General features: G+C 51.6%; 1 protein-coding gene across 6 annotated transcripts in view; it reads right to left on the minus strand.

The window, feature by feature from the left end:
* Window positions 1-1,467: 1,467 nt before the first annotated feature.
* The window catches only part of AIFM3 (apoptosis inducing factor, mitochondria associated 3), a 50,662-nt gene continuing 28,813 nt past the window's right edge, over window positions 1,468-23,316 (minus strand). For 5 of the 6 annotated variants that reach the window (XM_014942526.1, XM_014942612.1, XM_014942366.1 and 2 more), the window contains exons 7-21: window positions 22,799-22,895; window positions 20,597-20,709; window positions 17,642-17,728; window positions 16,996-17,087; window positions 15,044-15,174; window positions 13,836-13,951; window positions 13,435-13,506; window positions 13,081-13,144; window positions 12,107-12,183; window positions 11,278-11,395; window positions 10,199-10,297; window positions 9,732-9,807; window positions 4,408-4,512; window positions 3,336-3,356; window positions 1,468-2,721 (exon numbers count right to left, since the gene is read on the minus strand). In XM_014942526.1, coding sequence (XP_014798012.1) covers window positions 2,682-2,721; window positions 3,336-3,356; window positions 4,408-4,512; window positions 9,732-9,807; window positions 10,199-10,297; window positions 11,278-11,395; window positions 12,107-12,183; window positions 13,081-13,144; window positions 13,435-13,506; window positions 13,836-13,951; window positions 15,044-15,174; window positions 16,996-17,087; window positions 17,642-17,728; window positions 20,597-20,709; window positions 22,799-22,895 — 1,308 coding nt within the window. In that variant the 3' untranslated portion in view covers window positions 1,468-2,681. The remainder of the gene's footprint in view (window positions 2,722-3,335; window positions 3,357-4,407; window positions 4,513-9,731; window positions 9,808-10,198; window positions 10,298-11,277; window positions 11,396-12,106; window positions 12,184-13,080; window positions 13,145-13,434; window positions 13,507-13,835; window positions 13,952-15,043; window positions 15,175-16,995; window positions 17,088-17,641; window positions 17,729-20,596; window positions 20,710-22,798; window positions 22,896-23,316) is intronic. The other variant, XM_014942772.1, reaches the window with a different exon arrangement.

Below are 23,316 nucleotides of genomic sequence, written 5' to 3' on the forward strand. Positions count from 1 at the left end.
CTCTTTAAACACATCCAGGGATTGGAACACTCAACCACCTCCCTGGGCAGCCTATTCCAATGCCCGGCCACTCTTTCTGTGAAAAATTCTTCCCTAATGTTCAGTCTAAACCTACCCTGTTGGAGCTTGAAGCCATTCCCTCTCGTTCTGTCACTAATTACCTGCGAGAAGAGACCAGCACCAACCTCTCTACAGTGTCCTTTCAAGTAGTTGTAAAGAGTGATGAGGTCTCCCCTCAGCCTCCTCTTCCTCATACTAAACAGTCCCAGCTCCTTCAACCGCTCTTCATAAGATTGATGCTCCAGGCCCTTCACCAGCTTCGTTGCCCTCCTCTGCACTTGCTCCAGCACCTCGATATCTCCCTTGTATTGAGGTGCCCAGAACTGGACACAATACTCCAGGTGTGGCCTCACCACGGCTGAGTACAGGGGGACAATCACCTCCCTACTTCTGCTGGTCACACTATTTCTAATACAAGCCGGGATGCCACTGGCTTTCTTGGCCACCTGGGCACGCTGCTGGCTCACATTCAGCCACTTGTCAATTAGAAGCCCCACGTGTTTTTCTGCCAGGCAGCTCCAGCCACACTTCCCCAAGCCTGTAACACTGCCCGGGGTTATTGTGGCCCAAGTGCAGGACCTGGCACTCGGCCTTGTTGAAGCTCATACCATTAATGTTGGCCCAATGATCCAATCTAAGTCTCTCTGTAGAGCTTCCCTATCCTCCTGGGAATCAACACTCCTGCTTAACTTGGTGTCATCCGTGAACTTGTTGATGATACACCCTATGTCCTTATCAAGATCGTCAATAAAGATGTTAAACAGAAATGGTCCCAACACTGAGCCCTGAGCCCTCCAGCACAGATGTGCCCGGGGAGAAATCACAGAGCTCTGGGGGGTGTCACCACATGGTACCCTGGTGTCCCCAGGCACCCCTAGCTAGGTCCCTGGGGAGCTGCCAAAGCAGAGTCTGACCATCCCACCAGTGAGACATGGGATGCAAAGCCACAGCTCCCTGGGGAGCCTGCACCAGCCGTGGCTGGGCCACAGGGAGCAGGGCAGCCCCAGCCACCTCTGCCCTCAGAGAAAGCCCTCACTGGGCATGGGGACATCAGCCTTAGCCTTTTGGGACCTAAGATGAGACTTGCAAGTTCACATCCCTTTGTGGATCCAGCAGATATGTTCAAGAAGAGGACTCTGTTCATCGCTGCATGCTGGAGCATGTTGCCTACCATCCCTTCTGGTCATGCTGCCTGGGAAAAACCTTGCAGTGAAACCAGAAGAGACCAACCAGAGAGGTGACAGATGAACTGGTGGTATTTCTACACGGCAAAGATCGTGAAGTCTGTAAATAAATGCAGGTGAGCTGTACACAAGTGGGAAGAGTGCTCAGAAGAGGTGCTTGCACCATCCAGCTGACCTGCAGAGGTGACCCAAAGCCTTGGAAGGAATCAAGATGATCCAGATCTCACAGATAGCAGTGCTTTAATTCATAGGGCGTGAATCAAATTAAAAATATAAATCCTCTTACTTTGGGCTCAGGGTAAAACACTGATTTGGGGGGAAGAAACCTCCCCTAGGGCAGAGTACTGGAGACTCTCCAAGGGGGGATTCTTGTCCACCAGTTCTGCTGGGCTGAAGGACACGGGGCTGTGGGCTGGCCAGGTCCACTCCTAAGCTAGAGATAAGGCTCTTCTTCCAGCGAGGAGCAGAAAACACAACAGCAGAGCACTGTCTCTGAGATGAGAACTGCAGCCTTACCACTAAGTGACAGGAGGAATGAGCCAGAAACACCCCTCTGGCTACTTCTCCTTGAGAAACATCTCAGCAGCAGCACTAATCCTGCAATAATCACTATGGAGAGAGATGTCTCAAGGCTGGCTGGAAGAATGGCCACTGAGCCCAGGGGCTGCAGCTCTCTGGGGAGCCCCGCTCTGCACCCTGGGGACTGACCGAGAGCTGCCAGTGCAGTGCCCCAGCCCAAACTGCACCCTAAGACATGGGGAGCAACGCTCCAGCCCCTTGTCTGGTGTGGGACGGGGAGATGCTGTGGTGCTGGAATGGGGACCCATGAGCCCCAGAGCCCTTGGCTTGGGCAGGACCCACCTCTGCTGGGGGGTCTGGGCAGGGCAACCCGCCTGGAGAAGGGAGAATGTGGAACGCAAACACGGGCTGTACAGAGACCACCCGGCGTGACCCCATCTCCCTCGACCCCCGGTGCTCCCCAGGGTGGGTGGGCACAGGGAGGGCCATGGCAAGCGCTACAGCCATGCGGAGAGGGAGCGGGTGTCAGGGGATGTGCACTGGGAAGGGGCAACGTGCTTGGAAGCACAGGGAGCAAAGCAAGGCACTCGTGCTGCGTACAGGGCCGAGGGACGTGCTCGGAGCAGAGCCCTCTGGGGACCCCTCAGCAGCAGCCACGTGGGATCCGTGTCTACTGGCAGTGCCAAGCCCTGCTCTCTCTGGGGGCTGCTTTTCCCCTGGGAATGGCAACAGCCGAGCCCCAGCCTGGCAGGCAGCAGGGCAGGGGAGCCTTCGGCCGTCTGTGGGGAAGTTGGATGCGGGTTCATCCAAGTCTCAAAGGGACATGACTCAGCCACGGTGATCCCGCGTGTCTATGGAGCTGCCATCCCATCTCCCACTGGTGAGTGCAGCATCAGGAGAGCACAGCTACCAGAGGTGTTAGGAGCCTTTCCCAGTCAGCCAGGACATATCTCCGGTTCTAAAAAAGAGAAAAAACCTGGCAGCACTGTGAGGTGTTTCCCAGTGCGCACAAGCAAATGTGCTGGGTGTGCCTGGGCACTGCCCTCGGCGCTACTCCAGCCATTGGCCATCGGTCCCCATCCCTCCACCCGTGCTGCTCGGCACAGGGGCACAGCCAGCCTGGCCAGGACAGCAGTGTCCCCTCCTTTGCCCTCACTCACACGTCACTATCCAAAAACTCAACTGCAGTTCCTTAATTCCGTGTAAAACTGAGGTCAAACAGTATTTTTTTAACTTAAGCCTTTCTGGCATTCAGCTGAAAATTCAAGGAAAGCCTCTGAGCAGCAAGTGCCTTTGGTCCCAGCCAAAAGGCAGCTTTTTCCCGGCAGATCTGTGCACCAGCGCCGTGCAAAGGGGACACAGCAGCCGTGCCCACCCACAGCGGGGCTCCTGCCACCCCCAGCCCCACCACCCAGCAGAGTGGCATCACCCCTGGGGTGGCTGCCAAAGAAGGATGCAGCTGTAACTAGTGTCCCCACACAGGAAGTAGGGACATGGCCCAAGCAGGGGGCTGGCTGTCCCTCCTGCCAGCCCTTGATGCCCAGCGCACCCAGGACCCCAAACCCAACGTACTTGCCGTGACGGACAAACAGCCTAAAAGGTGCAAAAGCAGCAGGAGACAGAGAGAGAAAAGACATTCAGGTTTAGGCAGTCCAGCTCCCTCCAGGCTTGCTGAGCCCCACCATGGGGGCCAGCAGCTTCCCCTGCCACCAGGCTGCCCATGAAATGCCACCTCCCTCCCAGCTGCAAACTGGGTGGCCATCAACCATTTCCTGATGTACTGGAGATGATGGGCATGACCCTTCCCCAGTCACTGGTGGCTGATGGACCCTCAACATGCTCCCCATCCCAGGGGTGCCCAGGGTGACTGAGCTGGCTTGGGGCTGCCCAGGGGCTGGGAGTGCTTCTAACCCCAAGCTATTTGGAAAAGTCTGCTTTTATTCCAGATGTGGAAACATCCTAGGGACAGGGACCCACATTCCCCCCTCAGCTCTGATTCCCACCCTAAAGGCTCCTGTTATCACCCCCCCAGCATTTCCCTTTCAGCACAGCATGTTCTGCACCCACCCTCTGCATGCAGGGGTCCACTCTTCCCTGTGTGAAGTCTTAAAAACAAAGTGAAGGAAGAAAAATGCACTTTTCTTGTGAGGTACTCCCCAATGGACCAGAGGCTGAGACACCAAGGGCCAGTGTCCCCGCACAACGAGCTCTCCAGGCTTTGCTCCTGCAGAGGGTTGTGCATGGGCAGCACACCCAGCTCCTCTGCAGGTCCCACTGACTGACTGGGTGCCCAGGGGCACCCCAGCATCAGGCGGTGCTGCCATGGTGACATGCCAGCGCCCAGTGGCAGTGAGAACCACTGTCCCATCTAGTCTGTGCAAGGATTTAGATCCTGGTGTTTAAGACAAACCTCCTGTGTGGGGGGTGCCAGACCTGGGGGTGGCCAAGAGGCAGCACTGGGGGGGGGCAGAGTGAGAAGGGAAGGAAGGGAGATGTGAGAAGGGTATAGAGTGGGGAGCATCGGGAAAGAGCTGCCCAGAGCCTGTCGGCGTCCAGCCTCGGGGTGCTCAGCCCTGCCGTGCACCCCACAGCTGGGCTCGGCCCCTGCCCTGGCACTGCTGGTTCCTGCAGCATGTCTACTTACTCCACATCACGCTTTCGGATGGTTCTGCCAGCAGACAGGACCTCAGTCACCTTGGATACGATAGGGTCGTAGTTCATGCTGGCCACTGCCACCACCTCGTCACTCCTAGGGCCAGGCAGAGCAGAGCAGTTAGGGCAGCCCCAGGTGGCCACAGCTCCATCACCCAAAAAGCAACATGCTGAAGAGCAGTGTGAAGGAAAAAGAAACACCCACTCCAGGGTTAGGACCCATCCCAAGGTGTGAGCACCACAGGGGCTGTGCTAGCAGTGTGGGACAAGGGACAGGAGAGGTCTCAGAGCTGACATTGCAGGTTGGCCCCACTGTGGTCTCTCCGATGCTCACATGCTGGCATGGTGAGCATCACTGGGGGCCCAGGGAATGAAGATAGCTCTGGGCACCCTGGCATCTGTGGGAAAACACCAGCAAAGGTGGATCTGGTGGTGGGTAAAACCTAGACATCAGCAAGGATCCCAGTCGTTGCTGCCATCTGGGCAGGTGATCCCTGTGCTGCTGCCCTGTACCAAGGGAGTGAAGAAGCGGGTGGTCAGGATTTCCCTGAGGGACACTCGATTGTGCTGCTCCACATCGCCTTCCTGATCCCCACCTCCAAGTGGGCTTAGTTTCCACCTCTGATCTGCTTCACAGGCACGCCCCTCCCAAAGCACCAGCTGTCCGATGCCAGGGTCCCACCAGCCCCAGGGGATGAAACTCCTGTGTATGTCCAGCAGCAGGTCCCAGTGCTGCTGACCATCATCCACCAGCATGCCAATGGGTCTCATGCCACCACGGTGGCTGGTGGCACAATGCAACCTCAAAGGCTGAATGGGAAACAAATGAAGCAGAAGGGAAGAGGATGTAAAAATGCTGGCGGAACTTTGGCTGAAGGTCACAAGAAAAATAAGAAGGGCTCTTCTGCTTTGAGGTTTGCAGAGGTCAACCTAAGTGTAAATCTTCAAAGACTGGATCCAGGAGGTGACTCATAAATAGATAACTGAATAGACAAACAATGCAAAGATCAGAGGAGGTGTGTGGGTAAGATATTAAACACTGGTGATATTGTTGAGTAAGTTGAAGAGTACAACCACTCAACAAATCGAGATCTGCTCTTCAATCCACTGCCAAAGGTCTTCATGACCAACAGAGCAAAGAGCAGCTGGGGGTGGGGGGAACATGTGTCTGATTCCTGGTCGGAGGAGAACAGAAGCCATGTTTCAGAGGACACTTCATCTCTGTGGAGCCATGCTAGCTGAAGTCACGTCTCATAGTTGTCTCACAAAGCCACAGCGGAGCTCCATCACAGAAGACTATATATTCCAAAAGGCTCCGATTCCTAAATAAGCTCACTACAAATAAGGGGGAGCAAGTCAGCAACAGAGTGGTCTGGCTTCCCCATCCCATGGGTGAGTACAGGTGTGCAGAGCAGATCAGGAGCCCAGAATCTTCTCCGGAGCCACAGGAGCTTGTCCACAACTTAGTCAACATCAGCCAGACCCAGAGATGGACCAACACCAGCCAGGCTCCAGCACAGGGTGCTGCTCCACAGGAATGGTTGCAGGAATTGGGAGCTGCTGCATTGCCAGGAGCTCTAGAACAAGACTTGGATGCCATTGGAAATCCCATCTCAAGCATTCTTAGGTCACTGCAGAGATGTGTACCTACAGCAGAGGGGATCTCTGATGGCCTGCAGCTCTTCCATCCAGCAGACCAGGTGGAAACAAGGAGCTGATGAGCAATACATTCTTGCCAGAAAATAGGCATCCGCATGGCAGGCAGTGAGGATAATTAGCCATCTGACAAAATTAAAAAGCACATGTGTGTTCAGCTGAACCACCTGCTGGGCTATCACATTTGAGAGCTGCTGCTGTGATTTAGAAGAGCTCTTCGCTTTCTGACCCTGCACCTTCTCTGTTGTGATGCTTGATGTCCTGCCTGATGTAAACAAGGTCCTCCACAGGATCGCATTCCCTAGGGATGTAACTCCAGTTATATGTGCAGGGTCTCAGGGGTTTTCTTTACAGCCAGCCTCCTTTCAAGAAGCTTGAAGCAGTACCTGATGGCACTGCAGTGCAGTGCAGATTCCCTCTTCTCCTGTTCCCCAAGTTCAGAAACACAAACTACCAGTGAGAACCGCATTCCGCCATGAAGCACAGCCTAGGGAGTCCCTACAAGATTGTTGTTTCCATCACACAGGGCCTCAGCCTTGGCTGCTTCACCATTGCTTGATGCCTCTGCTGCTCAGCACACAGCAGGGGCTGAGGCTTCAGGACTCCAGGGAGGCTCTGCACTACCTTCACACCACACCATGGTAGTCTTGAAGCTCAGTGGTTCCCTCTATGTTTGTTTTCCTAAGCACAGCCAGCTCCCAGCTGGGAAACACAAAGCAGCTGGACAGACCTATCCATCAAAACCAGGGGCAGATGTGCTGTTCCAAGATGTGCAAGGGAAAGGAAAGGGAGACGTAATGCCACCAGACACCCACCAGCTCCACCATAAGCCCAGCCAGTGCCTGACACAACCAACTGGGAAGGCAGATGCAGCCCAAACAGTTCCATCAGTAAGACATAGGGTAGCTGGTCCTTCTGTGAAATAACTCATGGGGCACTGGTGAACTGGAACATTCCACATCAACAGTAGCTTTTAAGCTTTTTGTCTGACAGATTAGGAAGCCGGGGGAATCCTTTTTCAAAACGTCTTTAGAGGCAACAAGAGTGTCCTTCCTGAACCTGGGATTTGGAGTAAGCAAAAGTCTTGATGCAAAGGTTGAGGGAAGATGAGGCAATGTGGATGAACACTGTGTCTATATGGTCTTCCCCTCCTCTGTAGGGTTCAACACAATGGAAGCAGGAAACCATGAAGAAGGCAAATGCAGCAATTCCCTGGATATCCCAAGATCTCTGAGGTCTTAGGTCTGGGATGCCACTGGTCTGTTCTGGCTGAGGTGCTGCGGTGAACGTAGTGTCCCATGTGGACATCTGCAGAGCACCATCCTGTACACCTGGCCCAGGGCCTCACGCTGACCTCTCCACAGCTCACGCTGCTCTGAACAGGGATAACTAAACAGCCTCCTTCTTCAGACTCCGGGGAAAAAAGAGCCCTGTTGTGAAAGCTGATGCTGAGGACAGGCTCTGGGAATGGGACCCACCAGCACTTCATGCACCAACCAGGACAGTGCACGCCAGGAGAAGAGTCTATGCTACTGGGTGGGCATGGCAGAAGGAAGCAGGAAGGGGTGGTTGATCTGGGACAGTGTCCTCAGTCTGAAAGCATTAGCACCAACCAGAAGAACTATCACCAAATGAGAAAAAGAGGAAAAAATGTTCCCAGTGGCCTCTCACAGAAGCAGAGACAGGGACTTGGTTACAGACAAGTAAAGTAGGAGGTACACTGTCCAGCCCCTCTCAAGCCGGTGCTTCCCCAGTACCTCTGCCTCTCAGCATGTGATGCCATCCTGGTACCCAAAAGCCATCTCTGGGAGCCCCTCCTGGGTGGCAGAACAAGACAGTGCTCAGCAGTGAAGTCCCACCAGGGAGCTGTCCCACACTGACCCCAGCTCTCCCGCGTGCCGGAGGGTCTGCCCAGGCTGCCCTCGCCCCCCAGCAGCCGCTGAGCATGGGACCACTGCACCAAGCAGGGATTATGCACCTTGCTTGGGGCTTTCCTTTTGAACAGGCTCTACAGATGTTTAATTAAAGCAATCTGACACTTCCTTTCTAATTAGATTTGGGATAAACAGCTAAATGCTCTGATGTGGAAAGGAGGAATAGAGGTTTCAAAGGTTACATGCTGGAAGGAACCGTGTGGTGCCGGTGCAGCCCATGGATGCCCAGCCCCGTGGTGCTGCCTTTGCCACAGCTGGGGACAGCAGGGACAGGGCACCCGGGATGGGGCAGAGCAGGGGCTGCGGAGCAGCTTCACAGGGAATGTAGCGGCAAAAGTCCACACAAGTCTGCAAACCACTGCAGCAAAACTGCCAAAAATGGGGTTTTATCTTCCCTTGGCTCACACTCACTGAGCAAACCGTATTTTAAAATGCTGCTTTGGCCATTACGTGCTTTGAAAGCACTTCAAAGCTTCAAGGCGGGGGGGAGTGACAACCCCCTGGCTGTAGCGATGTCCTCTTGTAGCACAGGTGGTGCCTTGGCACAAACCCACCCTTTCAGGCAATTTTGGCCAAGGTGCCCTCAAGCTCAGAGGTGCCTCCACGTGCAAAGGGCCCCCAGGTGCCAGCGGGTGTGGAGTCCCATGGCCTGCAGCAGGTTTAATCTGAGGTGCAGAAGCACCAGGAGAAGGAGGGTGAGTGCTGGGCACCCGGCTGGCTCCTGCCACAGAGCGATGGAGTGAGCCCTGCGCCTCTCCAAGCCTCATGGACACATCCTACTGCCAGGCTCCATCCTGGGGTGATGGGGACAAGCGGCCACCCTCAGGGAGGGGACACGGAGGGTGGGTTGTAAGGGACATCAGGCAGGGGACAAGGGGGCAGCGAGCCCTGGTAAGAAGATCTCTGCAGAGCAGGAACTTCTCCTGCCCAGAGCTCCCTCCTGATTCCTGCCCGAACGCTGCTGCCGAGCCGTTTGGTTGCTGAGCCAGGCAGACCTTCACTCTCCCCATCCTTAATAGTACAAAGCACTTGAGGAAATCCCCTCTGTCTCCAGGCGTGAGGAGGTTCTGTGGCTACTGATCTCAGATGAGGATGGAACAAAGAATAAACAGCGGCAAATATTTTGGGGATAAATTCACGGTGCACAGTCTTGTCAGTCTAAAAAGCCAGTGTGGCCCAAGAACAGCAGAGGCAACACATCCCAGGTGTCAACACACCTCAGGAAAACATTCCCAGACAGACTCCCAGCCTGGGGAGAGCTGGGTTTCACTACAGGTGCAATGACAGCTCCTGAACTTTTGCCAACCTTCACAGCTTGATAATAGACAGAAGAGTTTTTTGAGCTTATTTGTCAAACAAGCAGCAAGAACAGTGATGTCTGTGGTCCCAGTCCAGCCTTGGTCACAAATCATTAACACAGTGATGAGATGGGAAGGAAATCTTTGATGGGAATTGCCAGCAACAAATTAATAGAAGCCATTATCTGCTCTCAGATAGTACATGAACAGACAAAGTGCTTACATCTGGCAGAGACATTAGATCCAAAGACCAGTTTAACTTGCTTAGCACATCATTTCACTAGGGCCTTTTATTAATGTCCTGCAACCTCAGTGTCCAGAAATGAACAAACCCAACTGACAGAAGCTCTGTCAAAAATATTTTCCAGCCTAGCGGAACAAGCTTAGACAAATGCCTGTGCAGGAATGTAGAGAAGAGAAATGCTTACTTGGTATAAAATGCCACAAACTTCAGTTCATCTAAATCTCCCTGAATGACGACATCATCGAATCCTTCCCCATGGCCTGGAAGGCAGAGAAGAAGCAGCAGATTCAGCAACAGCTCTAGCTCCTAAGACAGAGTGTTTCAGTCCAGAGCTACACAAAGCGCATTCTGCAGTCACCAAGAGAGCAGCACTGGAAGATGGTGGCACCAAGAAGCAAGTTCAGGGAGGCAATCTCTGTTCACGCTGCACCATCCCCTGCAACCACAGCCATCCCTCTAGCCCTGCACCCTGTGGCCACAAGCAGAGGGGTTTCAGAGGAGACACCAAGCCCCTCCGGAGCCAGGAAGGGAAGCAGACCCGAGGCAGAGGTTGTCATGGAGGGGTCACAGCAAGGGAGGTAGCTGTGGTTTCTCTATCCCAGGACACCTCCACCAGCACAAATTTTACAGCAGCACTGTGGAGCCCCTTACCTGCGTATCGGATGCTCTTCCCAAACATAGCAGTCCACAGATATGGGACTGTGCTGATCTCCATGCCGTGGGCCAGCATGTTCAGTGCAGCTATACGGCCTGGAAGAGAGAAGCAGCAGAATAAGCAAGGAAGGTCCCCACTGGGGCAAGCACTGTGGTCTCAGCACAGCATCGACATCTCCAATCCCAGAGTCCAGGGAAACCAAGACCTGCTTAAGCTCGTAAAATCTCGTACAGCAACAAGCACCAACAAGGAAATGTATCGCATCATCCAAGGCTGGGCTCAGACTCCTCCCTGGCAGTGCAGCTCCAACTGACTCATCACCTCCACTGGCACAACCAATGTGCTCATGAGCTCGTTTCAACCCAGCTTCTGCAATGGTGACAGGTCTGAGAGCTTGCTGAACTCCCACCACAGACAGGAATGGGACAGATGAACCCCCTGGGGGCATGGAGATAGTTGGGGTAGAGCCCTGCCACAGAGGCGTGGCTGGACCAGCACTCAAGGGATCTGTGTCCAAAGGCTAACTTTGGAGGTGTGCTTCCAAAACCTCTCACCCAAGCCACCCACCCAGAGGTCAACCTCCCCATAGGGTTGTGGCCTTGAAAAGCTCAAGGGCAGCCTGTCACACTTGGGAGTTTCCAGGCTTGCTGGCATGGAGAGGAGAAAGGTCTCAGCTCTGCAGCATGCTCCTGGGCCAGCCCAGCATCGTTGGCAGCACAGCTTGGGATGTAAACCCAAACTAACATTAGGGTGTGAGCTCCTAAGTGTCCCAGGACAAGGAGAAGATCAGGCTCCTGCAGCAACTGCAGATGCCAGGGAGCACACAAGATATGGGAAAGCCTGTCCCTGGGCACCTCTGTGTCTGTAATGAGGCATCGTTAGGCAATGCACATCAAGAAGGCTGACAAGATAAAATAAAAATGTTTCAAAATGTTTACTACAACTACCCCATTTCCCTGTTGGCAGTTGTCCCTTTCTCTTGCTGGAGGGCTTGGAAATTTCCTGGGAATCTGAAAAAGGCTCTTTTCCATAAGCAATTTGCTGTCGCAAAGTGAAGGGACTGAAAAGCACCTACCATGCATATGGGCCATCTGCCAGTGAGGGATGTTCACCTTCTTATTATTCCTCAAGGCCAGCGGGAATGTGACAGCATCACCGGCTGCAAAGACTCCGGGGATGTTGGTTTGCATCATCTGCAGTGGGGAAGCAGAAGTGCACATGGGTGGGGTTTGTGCCCTACGGCAAACAGGGACCTGCCTGAGAACCACCACAGTCCCCAAGGGCACATGGACAGCCTCTGCTCGGCTGTGGGACCCCTGGGTGGGATTCAATTTAGCGTTCTTCACTTTCAAAGTGGACCATGCAGGCAGGAAGGAACCCCCAGCATCCCTCTGCCAGTGGGGTTACAACACAGACTGGAGTCCTGAAGCCCCTCTTAGAAGATTGGGATCTACTGGTCCTATTGCATGCATGAGCAGAAAGTGCAGGGGTGGGTGACAATGAACCCCTGGAGCAGAGGTCCCGACACACTCCTCACTCACAGTGCACACCACCCATCAGTGCCAACACCACTCCATCAGTCACTGGAGGGGGGGGAGGAAAGACAAGATCCTTTGGGATCCTTGAAAAGCTGGATCTTTCTCCATTTCTTTCCCCCCAGAATATCCACAGCACTCCAGGAGAGCTCAGAGTTGGACCCTTGCACAGCACCCAGGGCTGGTATTTGCAAACCCCTCATTTGGAGGGGGTCCCAGGCACTCCAGCATGATGCCCCCAGCATCCCAGAGGAGGAACCACCCCTGCGACAGCAGTTCAGAGCGTGGGGGAAGCTCAACTTGGAGGAGTCCATGCAGCTCCCTCTCCTCTCCCCTCCAGTGGGGGCTGCCCTCCAGGCTCAGGCTCACCTTGTTGACCACGACAAAGCCTTTGGAGTCAATGTTGATGCCACTCTGCTTGAGAAAGCCCGTCGCTGGGACTGCGCCTGTGGGAGAAGGCAAGGGCTGCCGGCACAGTAGCCGGGCATCCCCGCAGCCCCCACAGGGGGGCCAGCAGGTCTCCCCCTGCCCAGACACCCATCTGCCCCAAGGGAAAGGCAGTGGGGAGCAGAGCCAGGCACCCTAAATAGTCCTTGCTACATCACCCTCTGCTCCCAGGTCCCTACTGCTCCCCAAGCCATTGTTGCACCGCTGTAACCTGGTCATCACCTTTTTCTAATGCTTGAAGATAATTTTCAATCCACTTCTCTTATATAGATGTTTTGAAAAAAATACGTTTAAGAGGGAGCCCTTGGGTTTCCTCTGCCTCCCCCAAGTCTGTACCTTTTCTTCAGCTTTCATTTTCCCTTTTTGATCTCTTTTTCCTCTAGCCTCCACAAATTGGAGTAGTCAATAAAACAACAAAAGCAGAATTAAACCAATTCTGTGATTCTTTCAGTCCACAACATTTTGAAAAGTTGTAGAGTGAGAAAGGGATTTCTGCCCACCCACCAAGCATAAAAGAGAAAAATACCCTATTCCACAGCAGTGGCAACAGTAAAAAAAAAAAACAAAAACAAAAACAAAAAAAAACAAAACAGGAAAAAAAGTTCGATTTGGGGAGACTTTAAAAAAACAACTTGAGAGAATGAAGTTGGTTTCAATGGTTGTTTTTTTTTTCTGGAAAAAATTAGTTACTATTTTCCAAATATATTTTCAATTCTGGGGTGAAGGTTCTAGAAAGGCCTTTTTCAGCTTTGCTGTGCAGACTCATGTGTGGCAGCCGAGTGGGGCTGGGACATCACCACCAGCATCCCCAGCCCCCCAGCCCTTGGGACCATAGCTGGCATGTCCCCTCCAGCTCTGCCTCCACCGGGCTCCATGCCCGCAGCGACGGCCCTTACCAACACCAACCACACACACGTCAGCGCGCAGGACCTTCCCGCTCTTCAGCACAACCTCTTTCAGCTGCATGAGACACAGAGGGGCATCACAATTATTTTAGAGACAAAAAAACCCAAAACCTTGCAGCAGCAGCAAGCCAAGCTGGCAGCTCACTTCATTTTTGACCATAATTCTTTATAAAGGCAGCAGGAAGAGGGTGGGAGCAATGAAACCCCACACTCCATGGCTGGAACACATTTGCTCCTGCAGGCTAAATGCAGGAATATGAATTTCAGGGGCTGGGAAAGAATAGAGGGCAAAACCCCAGCGGCAAAGGGAATGGCTTCCCCAGGGAGCCCCTGCCCACACCCTACCTTGCCCTCCTGCTCCCTCAGCTCCGACACCTCTGTCTGCATGTAGAACTTCACCCTGTTGCTCTCGAACATCTGAAGGGGGGACATGGGACAGAGCAGGGAACGTCAGGACCCCGAATCACTCCCACTCCTAGTGTCCCTGTGCCTCCTGCACTACCCTGCCCACCCCCCTGCTCATCTCCATCCACATTGCAAAGGGGGTTGGCACCACCTCCACCCCTGACATGTGTCCAGAAGGGACCATGAGAGGGAAGACGCAGTCCATCCTTTCTTTCTAGTGACTGCTACCACCATAGATTAATAAATAATCATCAAATAACAAATTAATTAGTGCAATAAATGAAACAAGCAGAACCCACTTTGTCACCAAAACCACACCCCAGATGGGAAAGTGAGTTCACCTTCATGACAGCACGCCCAACCTTCTCCCCAAAGAACTTCTTGAAGGGAACTTCCTCCAGCTCCACCAGGGACACCGAGTGGGCCCTCTCTGCGAGGTAGGCAGCCACCTCCATCCCTGGGGAACAGAAGCAGGTCTGAGTGGCCGTAGGAACAAACCCAGTGCTGCCCTGTGTGCTCAGTACTGACCACAGCAGAGGAGCAGCCTTGCCCGTTCCTGGCTGGGGAGCCTGGAGCTGCTCTACTAGGAGATCTGGGGTGCCACCAGTCCTAGTGGCCACAAGGGGCCACACCATTTCAGGTGAGGTTTATGGCAATTGTTCTTAGATGCAGGTTTCAAAGACCAAAGGGAGGGACTGGTCATGATGAAGTCCCAAAGTACCCCGGGAAGAAGTATCACTTGGAGCAATGGACATCAGATGAGGGAAACCTTCCTCTTACGGCTGGGACTGTCTCAGCAGAGGTAATGAGCTGTGGGCTGTGCCTAGCTGTTTTCTCTGATCAGAACGGGACAGTTTTGGTGCTGACAATTGCATGGGAACCTTCACCAAGACATTTTCTACCTTTTTTGGAAACAGATCTTTTTGATGACCTGCAGTTTGCAATTGCCTGCCCCCCCCATACGCTTTTCTGTAGATGGGGTTGATTGAACCATTAAAACAGGAATTCTTTTTTGAAAATAAGAAAAACAAATACTGAACATCTTATAAGAAATTCCCTGAGTAATAACCATTTATGCTTAAGGCTTTCAGGACCTACAATAATTTTGTTAGAACCATATCAAGCAAAAAGAAGAATCATCAAAGGAACTATAAGATTTTTTCCTGTGTATTGTAAACATTCACCTGCTAAAAGAGAAATAAATCCATAGGCTTTCACCTATGAACAAGACCCTCCCAGCTGAAGCCAAATGTGGACACAGCCAGTTTGAAACCACCCAAGCACCAGCAGTGGACCTGTCGTATGCTATTCAGAGTGGGACAGCAATACCTGTGACCATGCAAACTGAACAGCCCAATCTCATCACTAATATCAGCTTCTTCAGCAAGGAAATGTCCTTATCGCTCACCTGGAGCTGGAGGTCTACCCTGAGGTCTAGTTTGGAGGTGGGGAGGATGGGGGGGATTACCTCTAACTGGACAGTAACAAACTGGGCAAGGAACTCGACCACCTGCAGGAAGGTGTGGACAGCCACAGAGCGAGCGCTCACCCAGGAAGGATGCTCCCACGATGACCACATTCTTGCTTGTGGCCAGCTTCACAACACGGTTGGCATCTTCAGGTGTCCGGATGTTGAAAACGTTTTCCACCTCCTTGCCTTTGCAGCTGAGAGCTTTGGGCCTGAAAAACACAAACTGAGGGCAACACAGGTGCTTTTCTTGAGCCCCATGGTGGCAATTGGGACTGAAGACCCCCTTTCCACAGCTCCAGCAGCATCTCAGCCTTTCCTTTTTTCACCTTTCTCTGGGCTGGAGACATAACACAGAAAATTCCAAATGCTGGTGTACAACGGCCAGAGCACGACTACGAATGCTGGGGCAGCAGGGGCTGCTTGGTGGCCGCCTCTGTCCCCATCCATGGCCCAGTGGTACTCACAGGCTGGGGTGAGCTCCCTCCCAGGATGATGCAGCTCAGCACAGGGTGGGTACTGCTTTGTGAGCTTGTGCTTAACTGTTGGTGTGTTGTAAAATTTTCACAAGGTTAATGGGACACAAAAAACTCACTCTGTCCTCCAGCAGACACTTTGGAGCCAGATATTGAAAGTTTCATAAGCCGCGGCAGATGCAAGTTCCACTATCCCTGCCCAGAGGACTGGGCACACCGCTGATGCTGTAGCAGTTCAATCGTGTCCTCCCCGTGCACTTACCAGAGCCTATCTATTTTTAAATATCTGGCCCCTGAATACCCGACTCACATCTGGAAATGGGACAGACAATCATAAATAATTTAGGTACCTCAAAAACATTTATCCGGTGTACCTGGAGCTTGTGCATAAGCATTTTGAAATTGTTGCCAAAGGCTTAATCCTCTTTTGAACCTAATTAGGTGGCTGATGCAGATGGCATTTTGGCTGTGGCGCTGCACACTCCAGCACCAGCCATGAGCACTCGGTGGGGCTGTTGCTGTTATTGGTGGCACACACGATTGCAGCAGGAGTTCCTGCTCTGGCTGTTCTACAGCATCACTTCCCAGGATGATAAATTTTGCAGGGGATGCATTTCTCCTACTTTGTTTTGTGCCTTGGTGTTAGAGCACAAGGAAAGGGAGCTGGGACCCCTCATTTTCATCTTAACACATTGGCTTTCCTCCAGCCCTCAGGCACATCGCCTGTTCTCCTGGCCCTTTCAAAGTGATGAATAGTGGCCCAGCAATGACTTTTCCCAACTCCTTCAGCACTCGTGGGGGCATCCCATCAGGACCCAAGGACTTGCAGATAACCAGTTTACTTAATTGATCTCAAACTTGATCCTCCTCAACCAAGGGAAAGTCTTCCTTCATCCAGACTTTCTCTGTTTCCTTTACTCCTGAGCAGTAAAGACTGAAGCAAAGAAGGCACTCTAACTCTGTCTTCTCTGCATCATCACCAAGGTCCTGGGCATTGATTTTCATTGATTTTTATATATGATGGGAATTTCCTCTGGGAATTTCCCGAGTCTCTCCCATACACTGTTGTGCTGGTCCCCAAGGAAAAAGCACAGTGTGCTGCTGACAAATTCCCCCGCCTTTTCAAATCTCATTTTTCTATCAGTTTCTTTAACACCAAACAGCCCGTGCACCCCCACTGCTTAAATAGGTACTTTTTGTTAATACCCTTTTGACCATGAGACACCCCAGGGAGCAAATCCCACAGCTGCCCCACCGGCCCCCATGTCTGGTGGTTATCTGTTTTCTGGGTGGCTCTTGGGTGACACAGATACTTTCTATCTTTGGCTGAGCAGACATACCCAGCACAGCTTGATAAATATATACATCAGATAGATACAGGTATAGGTATAGATATATACAGACATGTGTTCTTTGCCTTTTCTGCAATCACTCTTGCAGACAAATTCATTGTCCAAATCCATTGTCCACCATAGTTGACTCCCTATCCCTAGGCACAAGCTCATTCTTAGATAAAACAGTTTCTCTTTATCTTTAAAATGTTTGTTCATAGCTTACGTGTTTCCAGTCGCTATCAGCAGCTTGTTGTATTCCATCTTGAATCCATCCTTGAACACGGCTGTCTTGTTCTTGATATCCACAGCTGCAACCTGAAATCATTCCTAAATAATGTTAAGAGATGAAATCCCAGATGTTTACTAAGGTCCCAGCCCAACCAACATGTCAGTTAGGTTTTAATCCCCTGTGTTCCTGTCCACAGCTTAGCAAACCCAGACCTTTAATATTGCTAGTTGCCTTTTCACAAATCCTTGAACTTCTGGTACAAATAGAAAAATGGGGAGACATGTTTAAACCATCACTGTCTGCCCTGCTTGCAGGCTGCTTATCCTAATCAGATACCAGTTGGTCACCCCAGATCCACATGAGGATGCTCACAAATGGTAGGTAAGAAACGATGGTCACCACAGAGTTTGCACAGAGTGTCATTCCTGCCGCAGGATGAACTGCATGAACTGTGGTTTTGAACAATCACAGGCAACCTGCACTGGGGCATAAAACAGGAGGGGCTGGAGGAGACCCAACGCTTCTACAACAGCACTCAGTGAGCCAAGAGCAGAGACAGGCACCACATTTCCTAAACACTGACTTTGAGTACCAGCACTTGCAGAAGACAACCTGCAGGTACGCGTAGGACTGTCCTTACCTGCATTTCTGTCAGGACTTCGATGTCATAGGTGCGAAAGAACTCCTTGGGACGCAGGGCGATCTGCTCTGGGTGGGAATCCATTGACTGCAAAAAAAAGCCATTTTCTGTCAACCACTGTGCGTCAAACAGAGAAGTGGAGAAACGCCTATTACGAGCCCAAGTTAGTGGTAGTCTGAAGTCAGTCCTTATGGCATGGGTTAAGAGTTGCTCTACGTGGGCTGGAATCAAAGCCTGTTCAAATAAGAGTTATCACAAGATGCTGGACTGGGCTCTGGTTCCTTCTCTGCCTGCTTGGCACGGGGGTGGCAAGTGCTTCTAAGGGTCTGCAAAGCAGCTTTAACCGTAGCTCCCTGTCATACACACAAGTTCATAGGAGCAAAAGAAAAGCACCATTATTTGGAAAACAACCAGTTGCCAGGGGAAATGGAAGTTAAAAGACCAACAAGAACAATCAGCACTAACACAGCAAGGGCAACACTTTCAAAAGCACCCAAGTTATGCAGCACAATTTCCCTCAAAAGCTGAAGCAGTGGCATGTGGTCCATATCTACTTATTTTTAGCTGCAAGATAAAGGTTCCTGCTCTTTCCAGTCTTCTCTGGTACTTGGGCGAGTCCTACATCATCTTTACTCACAGGGCTGGGCTCATATTTGAGCTCAAGTTCATTTGTCCTCCTAACACTGTGGACACAAGCTCAGACATAGGCTAAGGACACTGTAGAGAGGTTGGTGCTGGTCTCTTCTCACAGGTAATTAGTGACAGAACAAGAGGGAACGGCTTCAAGCTCCAACAGGGCAGGTTTAGATTGAACATTAGGAAAGAATTTTTCACCGAAAGAGTGGTCGGGCATTGGAACAGGCTGCCCAGGGAGGGGGTGGAGTCACCATCCCTGGCTGTGTTTAAGGGCCGTTTAGATGCAGTGCTGAGGGACATGGTGTAGGGGAGGACTTTGTAGAGTAGGGGAGATGGTTGGACTCGATGATCCCAAGGGTCTCTTCCAACCTAGACGATTCTATGATTCTATGACAAGCTGACCACCAAGGGACTTGTGTGCAGGCTACTCCATGCTCCAGTGCATCCCTCCCTGCCTGCAGTACAGTGGGGATGGGCATGGCCACACACATGCCACGGTCAAGCCCTGCAACATATCACACAGCGCCAAGCAGCAGCAGCAGCATCTGCTTGTGCCTCACAGGTATGACATTTGGGCTTGACCCAAGGGGGACAGGGGATGCAAGAACCAAGGGCTTCACCATCTGCCCCAGCGATGCATGTGCAAGGTCCTTCTCCCTGGAGTTGGCTCAGTCAGGGGCTGGGATGAGCCCTGCAGGACATTCCACAACTTCAGATAACGCTGTGCTCAGAAGATACCCAGGTCTTGTGACTTGAGGCATGTGCAGGGTTTTACTGCAAATTCTTCAAACTCCCAGCATTTACAGAGAGGAATATCTGACCCCACGGCTTGGGAGCGATGGCCCCATGCCGGTGTGCAGGAGCGCAGTGCACAACCACCATGGGTTTTGCTGCTGTTCAGAGACGGTAACAGGGACATTGCAGCACACCAAGGAGCAGGTCACAGTCCAAAGGGGTAATGCAGGAACAGTCCAGCAGGACCCTGGGACAGATTTATAGCTTGTTCAGCAAGGCAGAGGAAGGGCAATGCTGCAGTTTCAGGTGGTAAGTCTGCTCCTTACAGCTTTATGTGCTCCTCTTCTAATGAATCTTTCCAGGGTTAGTCCCACTCACAATAGGATTATGACACCTCCTCTAGTGGGAGGTGTCCCTGCCCAGGGAAGGGGGGTTGGAACTCCATGATCTTTAAGGTCCCTTCCAACTCTAACCATTCTATGGTTCTACGATTCTATGAAGAAAAATCCCCTTTTCTTTTCTAGCTTCTTCCCAAAAATTCTGCCTTCTCTTCCATGGGCTTTGTGCACCTTCCAAAAGAAACTACAGCCAGAGATGATTAGCGGAAAGTTTAAGAAACCATGCATAACATCTCTGGCATGTGAGATGTTCTTACTATTTAACAGAGAGTGAAAAAGGCAGTCTAAGACTCACACAGTGGGAATAAGTGTTTCTGAGAGCTGCCTGGCTGGGACAGGGACCGTGAGCTTCTCTGAGCTCCCCAGCATAGCCTTGGTGACTCTTGGATGCAGGTTTCAGCCAGCTGCTCCTCAGCACAAGCAGGTCTTGTCCAAGCACAGAAATGACTTGAATGCTATCAAGAAAGTCACATTTGAAAATCACTTTGCCTTGGGGCTGGGAACAGAGTTAGATGCTGTGATTGCAGAGTACCAACCCCCATAGATAAGTATCTCTGACATAAAGGGGAATACACACACCGCCTGTTCTGATGTTATCTCCAAGCTTCAAGGTCAAATGCTGCTGTCGGGCCTGAGCTGCTGTCTGATATCAAGTAAGGCTCAGGAATCAGTAATAAAAACTGTGATTAGAAGATCATCCTGTGTCTACAAATTGGAATGCGGAATGGGATGTGTGCCAGAAAAAAGTGATCTTTGCACTGCGATCAAGTTACCAAGTTGTGACAATGACCAATAATCATAATAATTATGGCGTGAAGCATCGCCAGGCAGTAAGAACCTGGCAAACAGTGCAATTTTTTCACATGCCCCATTTCATTGCCCTAAAGATTTTGATCCAGAAACATAAGAAGAAGATCCATTCAGGTATGAGCTGGCCAGGACAGCTATTGCTAGCCCTATAAAGAACGCCCTTGTTCCTGTGCTGGAGTACTCCTAGTTCCAAGCCCGAACAACTCCTCTTTTGTGTTTCATATCTCAGTCAACAACAGAAATGAAAATCCAAAGGAAAAGAGATAGGACAAATCAGAAAGAAGATACATGCTGCTGCAATGAGTAACAGGGGGACAAGTTCTAGGGCAAATTTTAAAACTGGGAAAGAATGAGACGTACCCAAAGTGATACAAACCTTACTGAGCTTTGGTCTGTCATAGGGCAGGTGTCTGTCCATCGTGCACATCACAATCCTGTCTGAGAAACCCTCCTGGCGCAAGGTCTCTGCACAGACCAGTCCAGCTGCCCCTACGGGAGAAGGAAGACTGGTGGCGGCCATGTGTCTGAACCCTTTGCTCCTAAACCCCACCAGAGCTGACTCCAAAATCACCATCTCCACTAGCCCTGGCCCGATTTCACGTCCCTTCCCAAGTCAACCAGCTTGCAGGGGAAGCCGGTCGGGGCAGATACACCAGGCAGGAGGAGGGACCCTTGGTCTGTGGAGTGTGACATTAATCCTCTGCCGGACTTGTCTGTCCCTAAACTCACACAAACCCCCAAAGAGCACACCTGAGGAGTGCTGTCAAAGCCTATGCATCTTCCAAGCTCAGGGGCACGGGCAGACACTCAGGCCCTTGCACTTCCCTGGTCAGGGAAGGGTCTGAGCACTCCGCTCCTGGTGAATCTACAGCCAGACATGGAGGGCAGGGAGACCTGTGTCCTTCACAGCTGAAGTGTTGGTTGCATGTAGAGGATTTTGCATGCAGTTTCTTTGAGGTTTTTTTGTTTGCTTGTTTTTAAACATAATAAGAAAGGCTAAATCAAACAAAAACCTGCCTTGGGGTGTGCTGTCCCCCTGCTTCCAGGCAGCCTGATGGGCATGTCCCTTCCTCCCTGGCCAAACTGGTGAGACTTGAGAGCACAAGAGAGAAGTCCTGACTCTCTTTGAAACTAAATAGGCTTCCCTCAACGATGAGTGCTGCTGGGGCCGCAGTTTCTGTAAGACCAATGAATGAAGATGGACGTGGACAGTATCATGGCTTGATCCATTAACAAAACACTCCTGTTGATGGAGGTGGGGGACAGTGGAAGAAGGGACAGGTGAGTGGACATCCCATAGAAGCTGTCTACAGCATGCTGAGCCAGGACAGATGCTGGGCTGATGCCAGGATGACCATCACATGAGCAAGGGGCCGCAGTCACTTGCCCTCATCTGTGCTGGGCATGGCTGGGTCTTGGTCCTGGATGCAGGGCAGGACAGATTTCTTCCCAACACTTCTTCCTCACAACCCTAGCTTTGAAATCTCCTTTCCCACCCATCAGAACAGACCTCGGGCTTAACAGACCTGTAAATTTAGCTGGTCAAGTCTGAGAAGTTTCCTTCAGCAATGGCTAACATTGCCTGTGGAGTGCCCCAGCTGAGGATCTTGATGACTGTCCACCCCTGCCACACACCAGGACAGCCCAGCTGACCTCAGGGAGCAGCAGTGTCCCACCGTGGCTTTCAGTCAACAGCAGGGGTGCAAGGAAGGCAAAAATGTTACCCAGCAGTAAGGGAAAAACCAGACAGGCTGGTTTTCCTCTCTGCTCAGGCTGCAAGCTGCAACTGACATGGCAGGAGCAGGAGATTGCAGTGTGCTTCCCATCTCCACAGCTTGGATCTGGTGACCTGGGGGTTGTAATCATGAAAGAACAACCCATGTGCCAGGAACAGCCATTCGTTCCCAGCCCCAGGTCCAACAATGGACAGCTCGTGTCCTCCTTTCACCCTCTATTTCATCACAACATGGTCCAGCCTAGCATCCAATCCATTCCAGAAACAGGCAAACTCACTCCACGGCTTTCTACACAAATTGCACTACACAAACAGAGCCAGAACAAGAGGTAAGAAAAGATAGCCTGGCAGTTTTGCCGTTTCATGCAGGGTTTTGATATTTTCTGGGAAGACGGAAGAATTTATCTTCAGAGAAGACCCTTGAGGTGACAGCTTTGGGTCTGCAGAAAGCTGCAATGGGATGAGACAGACATGTGCAGGCTCCAAGAGAAAAGGTGTATCTGCATCACAGGAACACCTGAGAGGACTTTACACTTATCAGTTGTGGAAATCAGAGGTTACTGATGTATCTGGGGAGGGCATAGAGAGAAGGTGATTCAGGGCACCCAATACAAAGGACTGTGACAGGGAACTACGAAGCTCCATAGACCAGAGGTACAGGGTGCCTTTGGACCATCAGTGTGTAGTACAAAGAGACTCAGGAAGACCCTCTGGTCTGACCCATTGCACAGGGAGGGACACAGGAGGAGTAACAGAATGTGCACAGTGCACAGACACTCTTCTCTCTGCACACCCGTCCAGGAGAGGACACGCACAGCAGCCCCAGCACACACCACCCCATACCTGCACCAATGATCAGCACGTTGGTACTGCTCAGGTTATAGTTGCTCAAGGAGATGCACTTTGCCATCATCTTTGTCCTCCTCTGTGTCTGAAGAGCCTATGCCACCAACAAGAAGAAGCAAAGTCATTATCTTTTCTCAGCTTTTACCTGGGTAGCTGGGCAGGAATGGGGACAACTACGCTATTGTCATAAAACAGCTTGGATAGAAAGGGAACAACTGTACCCTTGTACCCAGTGAGGACTCCAAATCCATGGTCACCCAAATACATTTCCACCATCCAGTGCACCACACCCTTACAAGGTACAAAACAAAAACATTGTCTTCTGCAAATTCATGCGGGTACACAGAGCTGGGGGCAAAAAAAAAATAAAATAGAAAAAGCAGCCCAGGTGTGTCATTGTGCATTTCTGCAACCAACAGGTGAGATGGAAATGCAGAAGTCCTATCAGGAACTCTATCCTGTGCTTGAGCAGAGCTTGTATACCTCTGATATCCATAGCAGTGGATTGACCTGTC

This window comes from Calidris pugnax, unplaced genomic scaffold (assembly GCF_001431845.1).
Source record: "Calidris pugnax isolate Ruff unplaced genomic scaffold, ASM143184v1 scaffold7, whole genome shotgun sequence".
In the NCBI taxonomy this organism is placed as follows: Eukaryota; Metazoa; Chordata; class Aves; order Charadriiformes; family Scolopacidae; genus Calidris; species Calidris pugnax.